A 23,654-nucleotide genomic window follows, 5' to 3' on the forward strand; every position below is an offset into this window, starting at 1 on the left:
CACTCTGTTCATAGGGACACAAAACATTACATGCATGACCTTTTTTGAAGAGGGTGGGGAAAAGAAGGGGAAAAAAAAAAAAAAAGAAAAACTAAATCCACAACAGGATGAGTATGAAGAAATTTATTTATAATTTCTTTAAGGTATTAAGGTGAAGGAAGAAGAAAAAAAAAAAAAAAAAAAAACACTTTAGACACCACTTACTTGGCCAAGTAGAAGATAATAAAAGGTACATTGCTTTTGTATTTATAATGTAGTATTTTGCAACACAAAATCATTAACATTTACACAAGCATGCTATTTAATGTAAATTTGTTATAGACTTAAAAATATAGCTTGTTATACTGGATTCAAGCACATTTACATGTTTTTTAGACATAAAATGCAAGTTTTAAAAAATGTACTAGGCTGGGTTAGATTGAACTCTGCCCTGCATGTTGATCTGAGAACATCATGGTAATATTTCACAAGGGTACAAAAAGGACCTTCTGGTTATGCAACAGTAAATATACTGAACATTGTGTACACTAAGAACTTGAAACAAAGATCACAAACTATCATACGTGTATCATACTTCATACGTATTTAACTAAAGAATGAATATGTGCTGAAATTGAGAGTAAAGAAACGTTTTGGCGATGTCACTGTTCCAAGAGCTGCTATAAGCAGGGATTTACCATGCAGTGAGCTCTCCTGCATGCAGTGAAAAGACACCTTTGTGAGACAGTGTGAACCTGACTTGTCCTTTAATTACTGCTTGTCAAAACTGATGCAAACATGAGTGTAGACAAACTTTAATCATGTTTTCGAAACCTGGTTTCTAGTGCACAAATTTAGTGTATCATGTTATAGAAACTATAAAAACTAAGATAAATGTGAACAAAATATCAGAATTTTAAGAACCGCAACCATGAAATCGATATGTTTTCTTGACTGTTGCGAGATTCCTCACGGTGGCTTGCAAGACCTCTCCCCAGATCACAACTGTGCAACAGAGAAATAATTGATTACACTTAAGTGAAAACTATGCCGATTCCTCTGAGAAAGTGTAGTTGAGTGCTTAAGACCAAGAGAGTATCAGGCTTGTATGGCACAGAGATGGCCAAGTCTGCCCTTCACCATTGGCATTCCAAATAATTCAACTTTACATTTAATAAGATATCAATTTTCCTTTAATGCATATATATATGTATTTCAAAAAAAAAAAAAAAAAAAAACAGAAAACTGCAAGAACTGACTTAATATAAAAGAACGAAAAAAAAAAAAATTATGGGTTCCTGCAATAAATGAGTGACGTCCTTGGCTGATGAGAGTCCTTTCTGTTGCTATGCAACAGTTGCTGTGATGGGCAGCTTAGCTTTGTAGCGGCATATCTGTGTTTGACACTGGGGTGGGGTCGTTGGGTGGGCTCAGGCCGACCATGTTGAAGTAGGCCATCACCTGACCTGGTATTTCTGCTAGCACGCACTGGGCCAGAGCTTCCTTTGGAGCCTGCAGGGAAGTGAAGCGCAGAAGACACGTGAGCAGCAACTCCAGAGTCAGACACAGATAGATAAAGGACAGAGGTAGAAGGAAGCTTGTGAAGGTGGACAACTGCAAAGGAAAAGGGTAGTCAGACACAAGAAGCAATTATGGCCACACAAAGTGGACCATAAAACTGGTTTTGCACAGTCAGAGTCAATTTCTAGTCTTAAACAGCTAGGGCCACCTGGCTAGATAGGTGTCTCATCTACACAGATCTTTCTATGACTGAAATGACCTGGGACACCAGACTCCCACACTGTACCTTATGAGGCGACCTGGCTGGGACACACCTGGGTCACTAAAATCAAGTACAGAGTGTGACCAGTCTAAGTAGTTGTATGCTTCTGGCGCTGAAGACAAGCATTCCCAACAGGTCTGGGTGCTTTTTGTACTTTCAGGAATGCTTGTCTCAACTGACAATCTTTCTATTGCAGTTTGTGGACATCAGCAAGGTAAGACTTCATATTCTACTCAGTCTGGCTGCAAGGAGTCTGCATTTACCTTTATTTATTTAGCTGACACTTCTCCCCAAAGCAGTTTACAATATTTAAGTACTTACAATGATTTGCCCATTTATACAGATGGTTATTTTTATTTTACTGAAGCAATTTGGGATAAGAACCTTGCTCAAGGCTACTACAAGAGAAGGTGGTTTTAAAACATGGGTGTTCAAGACTGGAGCTCAACACAAGTTAGTTTAGGAGGAGGCCCTTCATAGCAAATTGTGATGCAACATAAAAAATGTTTTCGCATCAACTACACGATTTTAGTTTCCCAGGACACAGGACTGGAAAGCAAAAAAGGCCTTCATTTGTGCATTATTTTCCCAATAGCTCTAATTTATTTAAGAGTGTGCAAACTAACATATATGAAACAAATATGTGTAATGTAACAATCATGCAAGCAGGCAAAACAGCAAGCATGGCATTCCAGCAGAGATGCAGTAGCAGTGCATGCACAGGAGGAGGGGGGTAACAAGGACAGGTGCCCCGACGTGCCTACGAGGGGTTGGGGTCACGGGGGGGCTGGAGCTTTAGCAAACTGAAGTAGGAGACCACTTGTTGAGGCAGCTCTGCCAGTACACATTGAGCCAGAGCCTCCCGGGGGGCCTGCAATGAAATGAACACACGGACACGGTAACTGGACAGCCGGTCCGAGCCCCCGGGAAGGATTCTATCGAGCCATTATCACTAACTACTTATTCAGTCAGTGGAAAGACAATCTAGTGCTTATTAAGGGGAACAGGACATAAAAAACAGAAAGAATGCAGGGAGATCCGCGAGATCCGCACAATTAAGTCATAATATGTCCAAAATCCAGATTAACCGACACCTCCCTGCAGCGAGAGGAAACAAAAAAGTAGCTGAAGGATGTTTTCAATTAATTTCCCCCTCCTCCCTCTTTAATTTTTTGAACTGCCTTTTGCTGTCATGCACACTCTTTCTCCAACTCGTGTAAATTCTCACAACGCTGCTGTAACATCCTAGCAAGGTAGTAACAGCTCTGCTTAACGTGAAAGAAATGCTATTGGAATCTTTCTGGGTCATCCTGTTGAACTCACGTTCTGGAACTTTCGGAAAGGCACAAATTGCACAATGTCCCGCGTGGCAGGCTCTCCTGAGGGAGCTCGCAGCCGGCCGTCGTCACCATCCAAAAACTCCATGGCGCTGAAGTCAGCCCCACCCACTCCAACAATAATGATGGACATGGGCAGCTTTGACGCACTGACGATGGCGCTGCGTGTCTGGTCCAGGTCAGTGATCACGCCATCGGTGATGATGAGAAGGACAAAGTATTGCTGTATCATGAGGAAGAGGAGGAGGAAGTGGAACTGAGTGAAAGAATGTGACAGCTAGGACATTGTTTCCCACAACCTGAACACATACCCACATAAACAGAGACATGAAATGAACTTACTATTGTATTTCAGCAGGTGTCAAACCTGTGAACATTTGTTTGAATGTACTGCCCTCCCTCTACTGTACCATCATCACCAGCAAGAGGACATCCCTTGTACAATCAAGTTCTAAGCAGATGGCACAAATGTAAGTACATGCTCAACTCCACAGGAACACTTAGGATAGTGCTGTGGGCAGGAGACACTCACCGAGGCTGTTTTCTGCTGGGTGGCCTGGGCAGCAAAGCGAGCCACGTGGTTGATAATGGGAGAGAAGTTTGTTGGCCCATAAAGCTTGACCTGTGGTAGGCAGATCCTGTAGGCCTCCACTATGCCCTCAATGCCTGAAGAACAGGAAGATACACAGAGCTGTTACCTCTGAAACCCAGCTTGAACAAAGTCAGTCTGAACAAAGTTGTGCTTTACAATGATTTACCCAGCTGGGTGACTTTGTAGGACCAGTTCAGGGCTCTTTAAGTACAATGTGTAAGGGTTATACAGCTAGAGTGTGGATTCAGCTCTTAGAATTGGAAATCAAGGACTCCAGTCACTGCACCATATTTACATAAACATTTATTTTTTAGCAGATGCTTTTCCTCAAGGTGACGTATCTCAGAGAAAAATACAAGAAGTTCATTATGCCAACAGGAAAGATTTGGATGCAGACACGTGACTGAGTAGTCAATTAATAAATGACGGAGGAAGAAATAAAACATGGGTAAAACAAGTACATCTATTTTGAGTTTACTGCATGCTAAAGACAGCAAAGTTTAAAAATGTACTGGCAAAAACTGAAAAGTCAAAATGAAAGAACTGTAATGTTGGAAGTGTAGATGTGCACTGGTGAAACAAAATATGAAACAAAAACAAACCACCATGTGAAGTACTGTGTAACTCGCGTGTCAACTTATTTTTTAAGACTATATCACAGTCAAAGTCCTCACTCCGTGCTTTGAGGAAATAATGCTTTTCCTTTGAAAATTCCCCTTAAATTATACCCGATTCCGTAGTTAGCAAGTATTAAAAATGATTCTTGCACCAACTACCATACAACTGTGAAAATTCTTATGAAGCTTACACTCTCCCATTGGAATATTCATAATACACCTACTCCAGTCAAACCACCACTTAACACAAGCATTTTATGAAACCGATAACAAGGGCAACTGCTTTGATAAGGAGGATCTTCATTATAAAGCTCATAATAATGTTTTTAATATTCTTTTTAAGTGATCTTACATTGGCCAAGGCACGGATTATAGCTCTTTTCTATTAGAAATAACATTAATAACTTCTTTGGTATTTGGCATTTTCCTTACGGATGGATTTTCAGAAAGAAATTTGGTGCGGATACTGGATAATGTCTGTAATGTTACAGCTTTCATTCTCCAGTGGTGTATGTGAAGCAACAAACTCTCAAGATGGGGTATTGGGGGGGGGGGGGGGGGGCTCATACCTGCACAGAATGGATTAGCAGGGTTGAAATTGAGGGGGAACTCGTGAGAGACCTGCGGAACACAAATGCCATAAGCAGTGCTGCAGGACTGAACACACCCATGGGCATCTTGATCTCAAACTGCCCCTTCTCTGGGTCTTTACCTGCCAGGTAGGAGGAATCTGGGCTCCAAAGCCAAAGGCTGGAAACATCTTGTCACTAATGAGAGAGAAATTTTTGGTCAACTTGTTGTCTTGTTTCACTTTAACCTGTTACAAAATCAGTGCTATAATGTGAGAGGTGTGCTGACTCAGGAACATCTCAGATCAAGACAGCAGCTAAGCTATAAATTTATAGCTAAGCTATAAGGTTCATTTCACTGGACCTTCCGTTGTCATACACCTCAAAACCGGCACTTCGGCAAGCTTAGAACAGCAATGTACACAGCAGATGTGGCAATAACCAGACTGTGTCTGCACAAGCCTGAGAACTCGTACATTCAGGCGATACATGTCACACCCTCAAGGGGTGGAGAAGATGATGTTTGAGGCTTAGCTGATGAACACGTAAGAGAGGGTGGGCCTACACTGATCCACAAAATCTATTACTGCTATTACAGTCACACAAATTTTGTGGACTATTTTTATGAAAGCTATAGTGGGACACACAGCAGGCTGCCATACCTGTCATAATCTTGGATTACCATACCTACAGCCCAGATGGCTGCCAGGTACTCATTGATGCCCTGGGGGCTGATGTAGTGCAAAGAGTCAGGGGAGCGCGGGTCACCGTTGGACCCTGTGAAGTCTACCCCCACCTGGGTGCAGAGACAGAGGGGTGAGACAATTACCTATGGGGCATGATGTACTTTTTTGGTATGTTTGGTTTGCCAACACAACCCCACCTACAGCACTTTATACTTCACAAATTTCACTTTAAATTTAAAAAAGCAAATATTAAATCATCTCACACTGCGGCGACATTTGTGGAGGTTAATGTGGTTTTCAAAAACCGATCTTCAGTTTCAACATTGCTGTGAGTGTTTTGCGTAACTGGTCTCCTTCCTTCTTCCCAAAGAAGTTGCCCCCTTAGTCTCAAACAGAATACCATTGTTGTCCAGCCCATGAGTTTGAAATGCTTAATAAAATTTGAGGACAATGATGATGATTTGAAGAGATATAAGCACTGGTCAGAGTAGAGGCAGTTCTCACCGTGAAGTTGATCTGGCATCCGCCCATGATGTAGTCTAAGAATGTATATCTCCTTACAACCTGTTGGGTGAGGGGGACCACAAGCCAGACAGTGAGAGAAGAATCACGCTGCTCCAACATACACGAAAAACAAAGTTCATAGCAAGGACTGAACTGAAAAATAAATGAAAAAATGACCTCAGTACTTTCAGTTTAACAGAAATAAATCTGGGAAACACTACAAAACATGTGCAACCCAGCAACACATGTACAATGGAAGGATGGCAAGGCCTTCCTTTTCCCACAGGCCACCATAACAATGACTCACCAATGATCTCACTCCCTCCATGTACTCATACTACACTATTTACCTACTGTAAACCCCTCCTTCGTACTCCCCACCCCGCCAACGTATATTACTGTGGGAAGAAAGGACTACAGCACAACAATTTTACTGTTGTCATCAAACACACATGAGAATAAAATGTAAAACTTGAAACTTACCTGGCACACCTTTACGCTCACCACACCTGAGTTCTTGTAATTCTTCTTCTTCTGCTTCTTTTTACTGTTCACACACTCAAATTCCGCCTCGAGAGAAAGAACAGGGTGTAGTCATTTACTAGTCAGTCCTGAGAAAGATAACTAGCAGACTGCAGCCAACAGGACTCATGTTTCTGCAGAAAATGCACCATGGAAGCCCTAAAATTGTCTTATAGTCTTTAAAAAAAAATTCAGTTACCTGAGTAGAAAGTAATTAATTCAGCAAGTACAAAACATTATCCCAACACAGTCATTTAACTCCAATAGTCAATATACTGTATAGTGAAGTGACCACAACAATGCGGTCAAAATGAGTGATGTGCAGTAATTCGCTCATAGCCAGTGACACACATACAACTCACCGGCGAGGCACGTGATGCCTGTAGCAATCGGGTCATATTGGTCTCGAAGATCCCGATGAGGTCATGTGACCCGTCATTGTCATAGTCATAACACTCCACCTGTCGTGCAATGCAGTGCAGTGCAGCCACATTTTCAAAATGTGCAGTGTTTACATGAACATCTCAGAGAAGAAAGGGAACAAATACAGGAAAACAAAAATCTGAATGTGTGGTAGAAGACAGGGTGGTGGCCTTTCAACCAACTATTCCCGTTTACCACGTGGAGCTTATGGTACTTTAAACCACTATGTTTCACATAAGCAAGATTCAGAATTTATGCATGAAAATGCAGAATATCAGAAGGGACCTCATCTCTGTCAACATATTGAAGTTTAGTAACAGAGCACGTGGGATTTGTATGTTTTTGCTGATATCTACTGAAAGACAAACTTTAATGTTGGATGCAAAGCTTTGAAAAGCTACTTATACACAAAGATTGAAGGACAGCATCACAAAATGAAACTAATAATCCTTGCTTGTTTGCTTAGCAAAATGTACATAACCCTATTTAATGACAAATTTTATGACAATTCTAATAGAGCAACACAGGCACTAATAAAGTAAAGTAAACATGCAATGTAAGGTGAAGGCTGTCAGTTTATTGAAAACAACAAACACTGCATGAAACACTCACAAGCAGCAAGAGATTTATCACCAAGATGTTCATGGAGATCAGATTCTGTAGGTTTTGGCTCTACACACACAAGCTGGAAACGCTAGTAAGACAGATGCACAGCAAACGATGATTGGAGAGCAACTACAATCATGCACCCATGTTCCGCTCTGGGTAAGAAAGTTTTTTTTGCCAGAAGTAAGGCCAGGCTGGTTGCATTTAATATGCAGCACTGTAACTGGGCTCAGGTTTGAACAAAAACAGTATCCAGAGACACCTCTACCCAGAGCAATCAACATTTCTGAAAGCTTTGCATTTTTACCACTTCAAAAAGCTGGGAATTCACTGAAAAGTCAAGAGAGACCCAAAGGTACAAAGCTGAAGAGCCTCTTCTTATATGAACGAACAGCTACTCTGTCACATCTAGCTACTCAGATGCTGTACCACTCTTCCGGATCTTGCATTTAAACAAGACACAAGTACAGTATAACCTCTGAACTGTTTAACTGGGAGGGATTCTTCATGTTATCTACAAAAAGTCCCATTAAGGGGCAGGACAAATATCTTTGGGGCCTTGTTTTTCCACAGACTGTGGTGTCCCCTTAGGTAGGGCATGTGGGCTGAGCATAGAGGAAAAATGTGCAATGGTGGGGTGCGAAAAAAAAAACACATAAAGCATTGCTCTAGGGTGTGTGTGATGTTCCCCACACACACACACACACGCACGCACACACACACACACACACACACACTCGAACAGAGGGCATGTAAAGGTGAATGTGGGGAAGCACACAGAAGGACTCACTTCATGTTATCCTAGGAAACTGCCTCATCCTTACAAAACTGTTTGAGCCATTAAAAAAGAAACGGTCAGTGGTTATTGACAATTAACACTGTTTGCTACAGTAGACAAGTTTTATAATGCAGAAGTCCAAATACAGAGAGCAGTTAGAGATTCCTGTACACTGAAAGGACAGCCAAATCACTAAAAGGACTTAAACACATAAACAGACCTGAGAAAATTTTAGTTTTTCTAAGCAAATAGTGTTAACAGGACTACAGAGGACAGGGGAAATAAATACATATTTCTGAACTATCAAAAGCATACCACTCACACTTGAGACAGAACTGAGTTAAATTAGTATGTTATGTATGTAACAGTTGAGCAGAGGTAACACAGTTGAATGCCTCTAAATGCACCTCTGTTAGGACACTGTACTGAGTGATAAAGCCAGAACAGCACTATTTGCACTCTATCACAAAGGTCCTTCAAAACTTCCAAAACAGAATTCTCACCCTTTTAAATAATCATAAAGTATTAACGCGTGTATTGTATTCATTGTGCTGAATGATGAAGTTTAAAAATCACAGTATTTCGGACATTAAGAAACAGCATATGCATGTGTGGAAAGGCCTACCTGGACCACGGTAAAAATGGAGCATAAACGACTGCACTCCACCTGACCTGGCCTCATCGAGTACTAGGCCGCTCACCTTTATGGGTTTATCCATGTCTCCCCCACAGAGGGACTGCAGAGGGATCTGAAAGGGTCTCCAGGTGGGATTCAGATTGTTCTTCACCACCTGGCATATGGTGCAAAGCAGAGGGGTAACATATTTTTTCATACACAGAAACTGGCTAATGGCATAAGCAATTACTAATGTATTTAAAAAAAAAAAAAAAAAAAAAATTTAATAGTAGACAATAAAGATGACAGTACCAGGCAAACATTTCAGGACACTTTCTTGAAACCACACTTGCCAGGGTGAAAAAAAAACACAAAAAGTGGATGTGTGAGGAGTGGATGTCGGCGCTATGAACTAATGAGTGAAAACTTGGAATATCTGGGTACGCAAAAAAAAAAAAAAAAAAAACTAAATTTATCCAAAGCATAAGTGTAATAATGTACTGTACTTGGCATGTCTGCTTTCAGTGCTGGGAGTGTTGCTTTAAGATAGTGGGGCATCAAGGGAAATGTATGAAATTCTATAGGTGTGTCTGTGGGCTACTTTGGGTGTGGTAGCAAGAACATTTTAGTTGACGACTTTTCGGGTTATGTATGCACTGCAGCATACACAAAACTGCATTTTGCAGTTTTAGAGAGCTATAACAACAAATGCAACATGCTCAGTGGATCCTTGCTTAGTTATACTGTGGAGAACTAATTAATTACAAGAAAAGTGAGAATTACCCCACTACACTGATGAGTCAAAACTTTGAATATTTGGGTCCAACTGCTGAGTATTTGTAAGATGCAGAATGGGTGGTGGCACAAGTTCTGCCTGTGTAATTTCCACAGCCAAGCAAGGAGCAGAAAGTGTCATGGCTTGGCTTTGTTCTACTGGAAAAATCCATAGATATCCCAACTAGAATTGCTGTCATAACGCACTTCAGAGGTATGCCATTCCATCAGGATTGTAACTAGTTGGCCTGTCACTCATTCTTCAGTAAACTGTTGAACATAAAGAGGCCTGAGTTGTGCAAGAATTGTTTGGAAAGGAGGAAAGTGAAGAATAACTCAAGCTAATGACCTGGGCATAAAACATCAGTAAGAGAAAAGAAAAAAAGTTTGCAACAAGCGCACTCAAACTTTTGACTGGTACTGAACATGACTAAATGATGATGTTGTACCTCTGTCCTGTGAGCCAACTGCCATGCTGTCTCTGTCTGTTTGTAGAACTCCAGGTATGGATCAGACTTCCCAAAAAAGTCCTGAGACAATGACAGATTGTCCCCATTTAAGTAAATGAAAATGTATGTAATTATTTACAAAATCTCATTTAAAGAGGTGCATTCCACTTGTAATTTAGACTATCTATTGTCTTTGCACAACATTTACTACTACGATGTAACCATCATGTATGACACAATGATGTTCCAAGCATACCTTATTGTCCAGTTTTCTTGCCTCCACTTCAAAATTCACTACCCTGTTGTCTTTTATTTCTTCAGCGCTTATCTAGAATAAAGAAAAATACATTTTAAAAAAATAATGAAAAGGTATATAACAGCAGAGATACACCACGCGCGCACACACACACACACACACACACACACACACACACACACACACACACACACACACACAGTGTCTACAACCGCTTGTCCCAAGCGGGGTCGCAGCGAATTGGAGCCTAACTTTGCAACATAGAGCGTAAGGCTGAAGGAGGGAGGGGACACACCCAGGACAGGATGCCAGTCCGCAACAAGGCACCCCGAGCAGAACTCGAACCCCAGACCCACCACACAGCAGACCCCGGCTGAACCCGCTGCACCCCCGCAGCCCCCACAGCAGAAAAAGAATATGTAAATTATGTCTATCATTAGGCATATGCCCTTTCGTGATCATAATAGCAAACAATGTGGCCAGAGAGAAGCCATACTACATACAACTCCATGTACCGCAGTCTCAGACAAAACTGCCCCGTTTCCCATCGTGCACCCTGCTCACCGTAATAGTGCCTTTTCCTGCAGGTTTCTTGTTCTTCAAAACCAGTGGTCGTGTTAGTTTTTGACTGGACACAATCTGAAAAATAGCAAGACAACAGTAAAACTCCCATAATCATTTTACATTACTAAGTTGCGCATAACATTAAATTGCATTACTACTGTGGCTGAATGGTAAAGAGGTCACCACATGAGCAAGACAGAGACAACAGGACAGCAGATTTGTCCAAACAAAAAGCATTTTATTTAAAATAAGTCGTAACGGAGACATGGCCACTTTAAATCACAATGCAGAGAGCAAACTAACTAAGGCGTAGAAAACGTTGATCTTTCAACCAAAACTCTATTCATTGTCCAAAAACTGGAAGTTCACCTACCGCTTCTCTGTGACCTCTCTAAAATCTCCCTCAGCATCCTAAGACCAGCTGCCAAATGTCTCTCTTCATTGCCCTTCAGTTGTCTGCAGCTGGTTATCATTACCTTGTACTGTCATGGGACAGGTATTGTGGAGCTGTCCATCAAGTTTATCCCTGTCCTGTGCCCTGGATCCAGCTCTTTAGCACCTCGCATATGCTTTAGAATTATAGCCATATGTGACTTCTACATGTAAATCATAATTTGTAACATGTCATTTAATATGACAGGTGGATTCCACCATAAAGCCCACAGAATATAGATCTTTATGATTACAAAACACATAAGCCGCTAAACTCTTAAAACTATTGGCCAAGTTATATTTTCGAAGCGAAAAAACCAGGCGACAAACTAAAAAAAGTGTGACATTAGAATATTAAATGTGTGAGAACAAACTATTATTCTTACTGTATCAATTCTGGGTTAAGTTCCTTAATTAAAGTACTACTGGAAGAGATGGGACTCCAACCAGGAACCTTCCAATTACAAAGGGAAGACCCCTAAAGGCTATACTGTCCCCACTTTATTACACAGAGTATTACATCACAGAAGTCCACACAGAGATCTTCACCATGTTTACAAAAGAGGTTTTTTGCAGTGTTCAGCAGAAACTTCTAACATGACACTAGGACACAATATACTGTCATTGTCATACTGAAACATACAATACTCACATTAATAAATTTAAATTTAGGTTATGAAGGCAATTGAGGGAACAAGAAATATATGCAGAACCCATGCAACTGAAAAACTGACTAATTTTATTACAAAATTAGTGAAACAAAGCAAAGATGAGACAAATGTATGACAATCATTCTAATCATAAAAATATATGTAGGATAAAAACAAAAGGAGGACTTTTGTAAAATAACTAAATACAAAAGCTGTCTAAGTAATGTAACAATAGCCAGTTTGTCACAGGGAAGAAAAAAGGAAAAAATAAAATCTCTACTCTATATCAGATGGAGGTTACAGATGCAGGACAGACTGTGAGTATGAGTGTTAAATTACAACAGCTTTGACAACTGCTTAAAACTGATAAGACGATGAAGGCGTTTCAGCCAGCATAAACAAAAGATTTTCTATTTTGAAAACTCACAGCTAAGTTGATCAACTACGTTAAAATGTAAAATTTTTATAAGCACTTTAAAGCGTTGGGCCAGCCGAATCCCCGCAGAAATGTACGCATGCAGAGATGTGCAGATCACCACAAAACTGGGCAGCTTGAGCTACCATTGGACCTGCTGCAAATCTACATCATATATAAAACTATTGGTTAACCATTGACCATGCTGGTAAACTCTAACCTATAAAGGTTCAGAGGTTTACACACAATCACTAAATTAAAACATGACAGACAAGGAACCCAACTTACAGTGCTGCTTCAAAGTATGTGAACCTTAGTTTTATCACAAAATGGTTATTTATTGAAAGTCAGTCTTTATCTTGTGACATAACTAGTGTGTAAGTAGCAATTCCATATGTTGCTTCAGAGGAAATCATGTGTGAAGTGGTGGAGGGGCAAAAATAAGTGAACCCAATGTTGCATTGATTAAACCAAGTAGGAACGTAGATCCAGGTGTATAATCATAACCATTTATTCATCTTATAAGTTTATTTTGATATTTATACAATAATAATGTCCTTCCCTATGGGGTTCACACACCTTCAAGCTGCACTGTGTATTGGATAAGTAACATATCGTCCATAGACAGATGTCACATCATCTCTCACCTGACCCAAAGTGCATTCCAGCTCCCCCAGGAAGTCATCATCGCTGAGGTCAACTGTTTTGTTGTCAATGTCATAGATTCTAAACATGAGCTTCTGCACCAGCTCAAAGTAGTAATCCACAACAAACTTTTTTGCAAACTTGGGACTGAGGCAATTTTGCACCCTCTCAGTACGAGCCACCTGCAGACACAATATAAACAAAGTTAAACTGTATGGTAACATGACACCTGACACATAATGTATAATAATACATATACTTGGGTGTTATGTGCAACATCAGCCTTACAAACATTATCGAGAACAATAAAATGAGAGCAGGAGAACAAAAGCTACATTGGACCTAAAGAGAATTACATACTGTATGTTACCTTCAAGAAAGGATGCACAGGGTTCTGTTCCAAAAACCTTGCTGCAAAATCGCAAACCCCTTAATATATTGTTTGTATACAGTACCTAATATATATGTACAATTAACATACACAAACACTCCATTATATAACAGGGCATGATATATTTTTTTCCCCACTAATTTCACACATTCATGTTAATCGTAATATAGAGCAATAATATAAACATAACAGTATTTTCAGTATTGCGCTATTATTTTCACTTGTTGCTTTCACTTTTTCATTTTTGCACAACCAGAACACTCATGCTTTCCCCTGCTTTTCATTGTGGAAAAAGTAACTTGAATGGAATCACAAAAAAAAAGTTTTGTCAATAACACAAAGTTGCTGACAAACACAGTGACTGAGCCAATAAGAAATATAGGTGCCTTGCATTACAATCAAATGCTGGGAGTCCAGAACAATGTCCTAAGGTTGATGGAACAGCTTAAGTACGGATCACCGCAGGTCACATATGTCATGAGTTGAGGACTATCTATACACGGGTGCTGGATGCATTATACTGAGATAAGGGGTTTGTAGAACGGAAAACACTACTTTGATCTGCTTTGTGGGAAAAGTTAAACATTTGATACCTCAAACCACTGACTTCCAGAGCTGTTCATCAGAAGGACACATAGAGGGTCAGACTTTGAACCTATGTCCATATCCAGAAGGTTCTCACAGGAGACTGTCAGCTCCACCTTGGTCATGCACTGTGCTGCCATTGTGAACACCCTGTAACACACATGAACAGACTCACAGCCACAATTCCATCATCCACATGCACTCAGTTGGTAACTGAAACAGACCTTTATTAAAAAACATAAACCTATTTCATCCAAAAGGCTCTTATAAAACTTATTTGATGTCATACTGATTTCCATAAGGACAGCATAGTCATAGGAACAGTGTATAACAAATCTTTTCAAAGCTCTGCAGAAGGTGACAGAAATTCTGAGTGGAAGGACTGAAAAATTTTAATTTTCCAAGGAATCTTATAGCCATTCATCAAAGATTTCTTAAGTTGAGCAAGTTCCTCATTTTTGCAAAAAGAGGTGTTCTATCCTCTGCACTACTCTTCAAAGTAGTGAAAAATGTTGGGGGAACATCACAACATTACAAATGACAGAATCTACAGTAGTGAATTAGAGGGAAGAACATTACGTATTTAAAGGATTAGCCAAGGTGGAAAACAATGCTGGCTGCATTTATTAGTTACATTTACAAACTAGTTACTAAAACAGTGTAAGAACATGTTAAAGACAATCTCTGCGTACAATACTATTAGCTAAACTAACTGAAAGGTCACTCACAGTACCAAAAAAGACTACCGTTTAACACAAGATTGCAAATCACAGAAAATAAGTGGACGGCACAACACTTAAAAACCTGACACTTGGATTTACAGGCAATGAGTAATGGAAAGCACATAAGAAATGACACCTTTTGCTGAACCATGACCAGAGCTGCAGGGGCAGAAGAGATTAATCCAGAATTGCTGAAAGTACTGATGTTTTTGAGATCTCTGAGCTACTCCACTCCTGCAAAGATACCAGAAGGGTTGTGGGGATTTGCAAACGCAAGGAGGCAGCCTTGGATAATGTGACTCCACATATTCTGTAGGAAGTGTAGTAGTTTGGGTTTCTTCTAAAGCCTCTTCTCCACACCTTTTGTTCCCTACATCTGTGGAGCAAACAGTAAGTCCAGTTCATTCTTTGTAAGTGTTGGACTTTGCCAAGGGTGTGTCTTGTCTCCTCTTCCTTTTGTGGCACACATGAACAGGAAGACACAATCAAGGTTTTTAGGATGTCTGGGTTTAATTGCTGCCATCTGCAGATGATGTGGTCCTTTTAGCTTCATTGGCACAAAAACATAGCATGCAACAGAGCAGCTCGCAACTGAGTGACAGTTGGGATGAAGGTCAGCACCTGCAATTTTGAGGCGATGGACCTCACCAGGGTTAAAGTAGGTTGTCCTCACCACCTGGGGAAGACGGTCCTTTTCATGAGTAACAGGAAGGAGGATTCTATGATCAACCAACAGCTTAGTGCAGCTGCCACACACACATTTTCTGAACCCCTTGTCCCATACGGGGTCGCGGGGAACCGGAGCCTACCCGGTAACACAGGGCGTAAAGCCGGAGGGGGAAGGGGACACACCCAGGACGGGACGCCAGTCTGCCGCAAGGCACCCCAAGCGGGACTCGAACCCCAGACCCACCGGAGAGCAGGACTGTGGTCCAACCCACTGCACCACCGCACCCCCTCATGCGCAGCTGCCACAGTATTGCAATTTCTGGACTGAACTGTGGCGATGAAGCAGGAGTTCTCAGACAAAACAAGCAATTTATCACTGAAAGAACACGGTCTAAAGAACAAGCAGCAAAAATAAGGTTCCTCCATGAGGTGACGGAAATCACACTGCAGCAGGGTGCAGGTTTCAGTACTCAGGGAGGCCCAAGAAAGTGCAGAGTTGCTACTCCCCCAGGTTACTTTGAGGGAGGCGCACCCACTAATCCAGCATGCCCCACTGGAAGGAGGCCCAGGAGGTACCACATGATCTCTCTGCACTGGCCTGCAGAGAAGCGTGAGCATCGTCGAGATGTCGGTGACTGACCGTGTTGCTGTGGAAAGAAGACTGGTCCTAAGTTCTGGTTCGGTTTGCCGCCTCTCAGTGAGTCAGACTGAGGCCCTCATGACAACACACACGGACTGGTGTCTTACAACAAAACAAAAATTGGCGGGGGAAAAAAAAAAAAAAAAAAAAAAAAAACGTCGGACTGTTTTTGCCAACAACACTCAACCCTCAGTACTAGAACAGACGCTCACACCAATGAATGACCAACTGGGAAATTTTAACACCTCGTACGTGAAAGAGGAACACAAACAAAAATTTGCAAACATTTGCTGTTAACACTACAGTCAAAACTGACAGAGACAGACAGAGAGAGAGAGAGAGAGAGAGAGAGAGAGACATCCACACGACTCGACTCACTGTGTGTGTGTGCGAACGGAGGGGCGTAGCGCGCAGCTGGACTTGAAGTTACTATTGTAACTTATCTGGCCACTAACACTGCACGTATAGACTTACCAAGCGTAAAAAAACTAGTATTCAGTTTTAGCAGAATTGGCTGCAAATCATGCCAATCCTCGGGAACTGTATCTGTCACAGCCAGACTCGAGACAGCAGTTCCTGAGTATCGCGCAGCCACATCCGCCCAAGGGCGTCACACCGATGCGTCGACACGCCCTCCAAGGCCTGGCACGTATGACGTCACACACAACGCACAAGCGTGTCCGGTTTTCAAGCCGTTGGTGTGCGTGCGTGCGTGCGCGCCGAAAGTTGTACAGTTTATCCGTGCAGAACGAACGTATGATCATGTACAGTTTATCTTATTTTAAATGGCTATTTCCTATGACACCTCACAGCTATACAGTTGTGACGACGGTTCACTAAGTCATGATCTCCTTCCAAGATGGCAGTACAATGAATAAGCTGAGCTGGAAAACGGCGCCAGATTATGTAATAATCAGTTAGTATGAATTTGTCATATTTTTTTAAATGGAAGACTTAATTAGAGATTTGCTGTGTGGCCGAGTAACACAGTTTCGAATACGGACCTTCTTGCATACGGCATGCATGTCGACGAAGAAATGTTTCACAGTTTGGAGGATATACACTTCCACACTCACTGCGTAAAAATTACGAGTGAAAAGCCCATTTTAGTGTCAAATGTCAGATAGATGTGACGTAGCGAACGGAGGACGGTCGCTTTTATCGTCTATTTTTAGCATGCTTAGTAGTTACTCTCTGTAATGTTATGTTGAAAATGCACAAAGTTCCCCTAGAAAGTCTGCTCTACCTTACTCGTGAAAATAAGTGCATTTAAAGTGCGCCGCCAATGACACGGAGGTAGGAACCATTATACGATGTCTCATTGGTTCCGGCCGGCGCACGAACATGGGGAGACTGAGGCGAGAGGAGCGGCGCGCGGCAGTACCAGTTAAAGCGGAGCGGGTCGCCGCCTCAGGAAGCCATGGCCCTTCCCGCGCGCTGTGGTCCTTTCGCAAGGTGCCTCTTACGAGGGGTGAAGCGACAGTGCTGGTCGGCCTGCAGCAGAGCTCTTCTTCTCACGGTAACTCAAACATCTGCTCCTCAGGGTAAACATACTAGCGCCGAAGGGCAGCCTGAGAGTGTTCACCCCCACTTCGGTGTTGTTGTTGTACTTCATTCTTCACAAGTTTATTTATATATATCGTCATTCATTGTTATTGTTGTACTGGCAATATGATGATTTATTTGACGCTTTTTTCTCCAGCGACTTTTTCTTGTTGAGGTTACAGCTATTTACCCATGTCATGATGATTTACAACTTGGTAATTTTAGGGTAGGTCTTTTGCTCAAGTCAAGGTACTACAGCTAGGTGAGGCTCGAACCTCGACCTTTTGGTCCAGAGGCAGCAGCTCCAACTGTGCTAGACAGCCGAAATAAACACTCAAGTATAGAAAATTTAAATAAAATACAGTAGACCAGTATTACAGGAAGACAGGCTTCAAGGAGGACTTACATAAATAGACAGTGAGTGTGTTTGTAGTTTAGTTATGTGTGTATATTGGGGGTGAAAATTGAACTTGAACAGGGAATTGTTTTGGAAATGAGTTCTTTGTTACCACATTACACATTTTTACCACAGCAGTCTTCTACCTTTACTTACCCACATCTCCAAAACAAGCTTCTTCACTTGTTTCCCGCATCATGCATAACATATCTAATTGTCACTATAATCTAGCAGGAAAAAACATTTGACTAGTGTTGCTAGTGTCATAATTTCAACTACTGTGATTTAAAATGATGTTTAGCTATAATTGTGGGTGACATTCTTGTTAACTCTGCCACATATTTAACTGGGAAAATATTGTGGCTTTTCACTGTGCAACAGTGGTCTGTAGTGGTTTGATTTTTCAGTTCATTTTATCTAGTTTTTCATACCAATGTATATATTTTATATAATTTAAAAAAAAAAAGCTATTGTTTAATTGCTTGCCTTATCCTTTCTAACTTGTGGGACATTTTACTGTTTTCCAATTTCTTTAATATTGTCTGTTCTTAGCTGTCTCCTTTAACCAGAGTAACTATCAATACTGGACCTGTTGACAGATTTGTTTTTATGATCAATTTTTACTCAGTGTATTATTTTAGTCAGTACTTTGTTTGCAAACACTTGCTTTTTTTACTGCTGTGCTGCCTTTTGTCACAGTATTAATCTTGTAATGTCAACTGTTTTGAGACAAGTTAACATTAACCCACTTTTCTTTCTAATCATACAACGAAAGGTATGAGTCAAACATTTTTTTATAAGTGGTGTAAGGTAATAAAATCTTTGAGAACTAAAGTGGCTGTTTTGTGGTCAGTCACATGGTTCAGATGCTCTTGCTGGTGCTGTCAGTCCCGTTCACTGATCACCCTGTGACTTGATTTGTGATTTGTATCTAACCATGCAAAAGATGTGACATGAGGAATGTGGTCAGGGCATGCAGTTTCAATACCAGGCTTCAGGTGAAGCTGGATGTATGCACACTGTTCCTGTTTACAAGCTGATATGGTTCATCTTTGATGCAACTGAACGCTGTCCTGTTTACTTAGGGATCAAGATTTGCATTTCTCTTCAGTTTACCTGCCTACGTGGAGCACAAAACTTTGAAGAGGGTGTCATATCTTACAGTGGTCCATGCCCATGACAAAGGTAATGTCTGTTATCAGAGTGGAACTGGGGCTTATCTCATCTGGCATGACATCGTGTACATGATAAAATCAAGTTTGGATCACTTAAATGTCACAAGTTGAGAAAATGAGTTTTGTACTTCATCATAGTATGAAACAGATACACAATAAGCAGCGACTGTGGACATCGTGAAATGAATACTGTCATGTTACTGATGCCTGTGCTAAAGAGAGTAATCACAATTTTTTTTTTTTTTCCCTAAAAATGTTGAAATTGACCAAAGTATTTCCTCATCAGAATTCTTTATTTCACCCTTTATATTACAGAAAGTTGTTTCTTTTTTTGATGTGGAAAGTAATGTGTATTTCAAGGGTGTGTGTGTGTGTGTGTGTGTGTGTGTGTGTGTGTGTGTGTGTGTATATATATATATATATATATATATATATATATATATAAAATAAAGTGTCATTGACACTGTGGCCTTAGTGTTTGGTACTGCAGCCTTTATTGGGAATGACTGCAAGTTATTGTGTCCTTTGGCTGAAACTGAAGAGACTGTGCATACAAGTTGCTTAAGAGCTTCTCCATTCTCTATTTGAGTTACAAAAAAATTCAACATGGGGGGGGGGGGGGTAACAAACTTAACTTTGTTTCAGTCTCCCACATGCCTTCTGTAAACAAGGCATGTGGAAGACTGAAAAAAATTGAAAGGTTCTTTTGTCTGATTTACATTTATTCACTTAGCAGATGCTTTTCTCCAAAGCAACTTACAATGGATAGTATATATTGTTACTAGCCCACACACCTTATTCACCAAGGTGACTTACACTGCTAGATACACTACTTACAATGGGTCACTCATCCATACATCAGTGAAACATGCTCTGTGTCACTCGCACACTATGGGGGGACCTGAGCAGCATGTGTTCAGAATGTGGGAGGAAACCCACACAGACACAGGGAGAACATGCAAACTCCACGCAGACTGAGCAGAGATCAAACCCACATTCTCTCACACCACCCAGGCGCTGTGAGACAGTAGTGCTACTCATTGTGCCACTGTGTCACCTGATGAAACCAAAATGATGACTTTGGAGATTCATATTCTAGCAGGTCAATGACTGCAAACACAAAGCCAAAACTGTATACGGATCGCTTAAAAACAAAAAATATCAGTGCCCTTGAGTGGCAAGGACAGAGCCTGGACCTCAGGTCAGTTGAGAATTTGATAAGACTTCAAAAGTTTTGCAAAGAGGACTGGGGGGGAAAAATGTTAACAATTCAACATTGACACTGAAAAGTAGTATTGTGATCAGTGTCAAAGCTGGAAGAAATCCATTGTGATTCAATGTTGTGAAACAGCAAGACATGAAAAAACAAGGGAGTACTTTTAAGTACAGTATAGTTTCACAAAACATGTTTGCTTGTGTCCAAGTTGAAGAGCTACTGGAACGAGCTGACTACCTGTACAGCTGTGGGGAGACGGAGAAGCTCTATGAACTGCTAAGTCAGCATCACAACAGGTGATCATCCATACAGGTCTTTTTTTTTTTTTTTTTTTTTTTTTTTTTTGGGGACTAGTCTCACCTAAAGCATCTATCATGTAGCCTATTGTCTTTCTGTGACAACAGCATTACCACTGTGTGTCCCAAATGTATGGTATAATACTGAATCTGAGAAGGGCAACTTTAATGTGCCGTCACGCAGAATAATTTCACTGAATTCTCCTTTGCGGATCCCATTGGCAGCGATGATGCAGAGCTCCTGTGGAGACTGGCACGGGCATCTCGAGACTTAGCCCTGCTCTCCCACATTACTGCCGAGGAGAAAAAGAGGCTCACCTACGAGGCCTTTGAGTTTGCCAAGAAAGCACTGGAGAAGAATGAAGACTGCTTCGCAGCACACAAAGTAATTTCTATGGATGGGGGGGGGGGGGGGGGATGTGGTTATCTCTCCTTTTGGTTCGCATGAGTCTTCTCTGGAAACACCCAAGTCTTAAGATGCTCGTAGGTGTCTTCTCCAAAAGTATCCACGAGTTACAACATAATGGAAAAAGGATATATCGCTTTTGCTGTGCAGGCATTAAATAATGTTTGTAGCAGTACACATTCTTAGTGTAGCTTGTTTCAGGTGTTTCAGATATCTTGATGAGGAGTACACAGGTATAAAAGTTAGGGTAGAATTGCAATAGCAAAAGTGATATTGCATTTCTTTTTTTTTTTTTTTTAAAAAAAAAATAAAAATACATATTTAAAAATGTGACTAGTGGCATAACTGTGTTTACTGATATCGCTCGGTTTGGCAAGTAAAGTACATCCTACCAGAGTAGCTGTGTACAACTGCTGTAATTGAACTTGCCTCTGCCACATTACAGCACCTGTGTGGTCTTTGTGAATGTTTTATTTTTTGATTTTAGACGTACCAGTAGGTAGAAGTGCACTGTTCCCATGGAGACCAAAGTGGAAATAATGAAAGTTTACTGCATAACTGCAGCTGTGTCTGTTGTGGATATTGAAGCCGTGATGGCTCTTTTCTGTCTCTCCATCTGTTGTATATTAGTTGCATCATTATCTTTAATGTTTCACAGTGGTACGCAGTGTGCCTTAGCGAAGTTGCAGAATACGAGGGGGTTAAAGTAAAAATTGCAACTTCCCACACTATAAAAGAACATCTGGAGGTAAGCTGTGTTTGTATACATTTACAAATTGAGAAAAGCTAAATCATGGCAGACTTGTCTGTTTTAAATTAGTTTTAAAATTTGAATCAAGAGGAACTGGGGGGGGGGTAAAACCTTCAGTAATTTAACTGCACTGATCCATTTAGTCATCCTGCCACTTATCCAACCTCCATATGCTTGTCTTCCTTTCCCAAAGAGAGCCATTCAGCTGAACCCCAAGGATGCCACAAGTATGTACATCTTGGGCTACTGGTGAGTGTTATAACCCCTGTGCCACACTTATTTCCCTCTTGCAGTTTCCTGTCTTTCTTTGCATGTTATAGTCCACCCCCCCCCCCCACCAAATGTGCTATGACAGCTGTTAGTAGTGGTATATACTATCTGTATTCACAAGAATACTTTCAACAGGACAATAGTTTAGTTACTTTAGATAGTAATTAACAGCAGTATTGTGTTCTGAACAGTGATTTATATTCACTGGTGCATATTTAGCCTTGTGGAGTACAACTGAGAGGTTTAGCCTGAACTGCTGTAAAGTCAGTTGCTTATTGTATACTAACCATTTTGGCAAACAAACTGCTTCCATCGTGCTTCATTTACAAAGTGATCTGAGAAGATCACTGTCCTCAGGTGTTTTGCCATGACTGAGCTGCCGTGGTACCAACGCAAAATTGCCGCCATGATCTTCTCTTCACCACCGACATCTACCTTTGAAGAGGTGACATTGTCAAAAATGAGGACACATTATGTCCATTAATTGATTTGGATGTTTTGTATATATTGTGTGTTGTAGATTCGAGTGTACCTGTGAAATATTTGATTGAAACACTTTTCATTGTGCCATCAAAATTGCACTAATACAATTTTATTTTCAGGCCCTGGCCTATTTCCTGAAAGCAGAAGAAGGTAGATGATTAAAAAGCCTCTTTAATTTTAGAATTAACCTCCATTTGCTATTTAAGTTGAATAAAAATTTGAACTTGTCCACCTGGATGTAGTGGACCCCAACTTCTATAGTAAGAACCTGGTGATGCTCGGAAAAACCTACTTGATGCTGAAGGACAAGGAGAAGGCTGTGCTTTGGCTGACCAGGGCTCGGGACTACCCCCCACGCTCTGAGGAGGACAAACAGGTACAGATTGTCCTCAGCACATTCTTACGATTGGCTGTCACTCGTCATTTACCACTTGGCATCCTTCCATTATTAGGTCCCTCATCCAATGTAATAAGCGGTGGTTTTGCTTTGAAAATAAGAGCTGTAAACAGTTGTTTATTCATTGTAACGCTGAGATGCAGATTAATGGTAAAAACAATAATAATTTTGTGTTGGGCAGTTTACAGGAGAAAAAAGCTTTCCCGTAGTATTTTTGAACTCTGAATGTAGTCTTTTATTTTGCTGCAGGTTCACAAGGAAGCTGTTGAACTTCTCAAGAAGCTGCAGAGATAAGCAGGTCACTGAAAATATTCCATCATCTAAATGAGGGCATTCACAGACTAGAAAACTTACTGATATATTAGCTATCCTCATATTTTGTGCTACCTTTATTTTGTGAGTGTAAGATTGTGCGCATGTATGTATATGTATATATGTGTGTGTATATATATATATATATATATATAATGTGTGTGTGTGTATATATATATATGTGTGTATCGATTCCAGTTGA

At 40.8% G+C, this 23,654-nt stretch overlaps 2 protein-coding genes across 5 annotated transcripts; one reads left to right on the forward strand and one right to left on the reverse strand.

Annotated features, from left to right (window-relative positions):
• Window positions 1-222: 222 nt before the first annotated feature.
• Window positions 223-17,661, reverse strand: cpne3 (copine III). Of its 4 annotated transcripts, XM_018741234.1 has the most exons (17): window positions 16,585-16,808; window positions 14,182-14,323; window positions 13,200-13,379; window positions 11,056-11,130; window positions 10,492-10,563; window positions 10,236-10,316; window positions 9,098-9,187; window positions 6,952-7,050; window positions 6,551-6,637; window positions 6,068-6,127; window positions 5,540-5,673; window positions 5,021-5,075; window positions 4,878-4,929; window positions 3,632-3,765; window positions 3,086-3,322; window positions 2,523-2,633; window positions 1,418-1,491 (listed from the first exon to the last, which is right to left on the reverse strand). In XM_018741234.1, the coding sequence occupies exons 2-16, from the start codon at window positions 14,311-14,313 to the stop codon at window positions 2,523-2,525; spliced, it is 1,599 nt and encodes a 532-aa protein (XP_018596750.1). In that variant the 5' UTR covers window positions 14,314-14,323; window positions 16,585-16,808; the 3' UTR covers window positions 1,418-1,491. The 4 variants fall into 4 exon arrangements, with proteins under 4 accessions (XP_018596749.1, XP_018596747.1, XP_018596746.1 ...); XM_018741233.2 differs by lacking the exons at window positions 2,523-2,633; window positions 16,585-16,808 and adding an exon at window positions 17,589-17,661 and having other exon boundaries at window positions 223-1,491; XM_018741231.2 differs by lacking the exon at window positions 2,523-2,633 and having other exon boundaries at window positions 223-1,491; window positions 16,679-16,808.
• Window positions 17,421-23,553, forward strand: rmdn1 (regulator of microtubule dynamics 1). Its single transcript, XM_018741235.1, has 10 exons — window positions 17,421-17,723; window positions 19,232-19,331; window positions 20,746-20,833; window positions 21,059-21,218; window positions 21,898-21,987; window positions 22,184-22,239; window positions 22,618-22,705; window positions 22,863-22,893; window positions 22,986-23,119; window positions 23,390-23,553. Exons 1-10 carry the CDS (start codon window positions 17,625-17,627, stop codon window positions 23,432-23,434), a joined length of 891 nt encoding a protein of 296 aa, XP_018596751.1. The 5' UTR covers window positions 17,421-17,624; the 3' UTR covers window positions 23,435-23,553.
• The last annotated feature ends 101 nt before the right edge of the window (window positions 23,554-23,654 follow it).

This window comes from Scleropages formosus, chromosome 19, assembly GCF_900964775.1.
Source record: "Scleropages formosus chromosome 19, fSclFor1.1, whole genome shotgun sequence".
Lineage (NCBI taxonomy): Eukaryota > Metazoa > Chordata > Actinopteri > Osteoglossiformes > Osteoglossidae > Scleropages > Scleropages formosus.

What these genes read in the sequence shown, in the direction of transcription:
- cpne3 (XM_018741233.2), bottom strand. Translation starts at nt 14,313, where the DNA reads ATGGCAGCACAGTGCATGACCAAGGTGGAGCTGACAGTCTCCTGTGAG. An exon ending in CTGGAAGTCAGTGGTTTGAG is followed by an intron (nt 13,380 to 14,181) that starts GTATCAAATGTT and finishes TTGTGTCTGCAG; the next exon opens with GTGGCTCGTACTGAGAGGGT. An exon ending in AGATTCCTCCTACCTGGCAG is followed by an intron (nt 4,930 to 5,020) that starts GTAAAGACCCAG and finishes TGTGTTCCGCAG; the next exon opens with GTCTCTCACGAGTTCCCCCT.
- rmdn1 (XM_018741235.1), top strand. Translation starts at nt 17,625, where the DNA reads ATGGCCCTTCCCGCGCGCTGTGGTCCTTTCGCAAGGTGCCTCTTACGA. An exon ending in CGACATCTACCTTTGAAGAG is followed by an intron (nt 22,706 to 22,862) that starts GTGACATTGTCA and finishes TTTTATTTTCAG; the next exon opens with GCCCTGGCCTATTTCCTGAA. An exon ending in TTTCCTGAAAGCAGAAGAAG is followed by an intron (nt 22,894 to 22,985) that starts GTAGATGATTAA and finishes ACCTGGATGTAG; the next exon opens with TGGACCCCAACTTCTATAGT.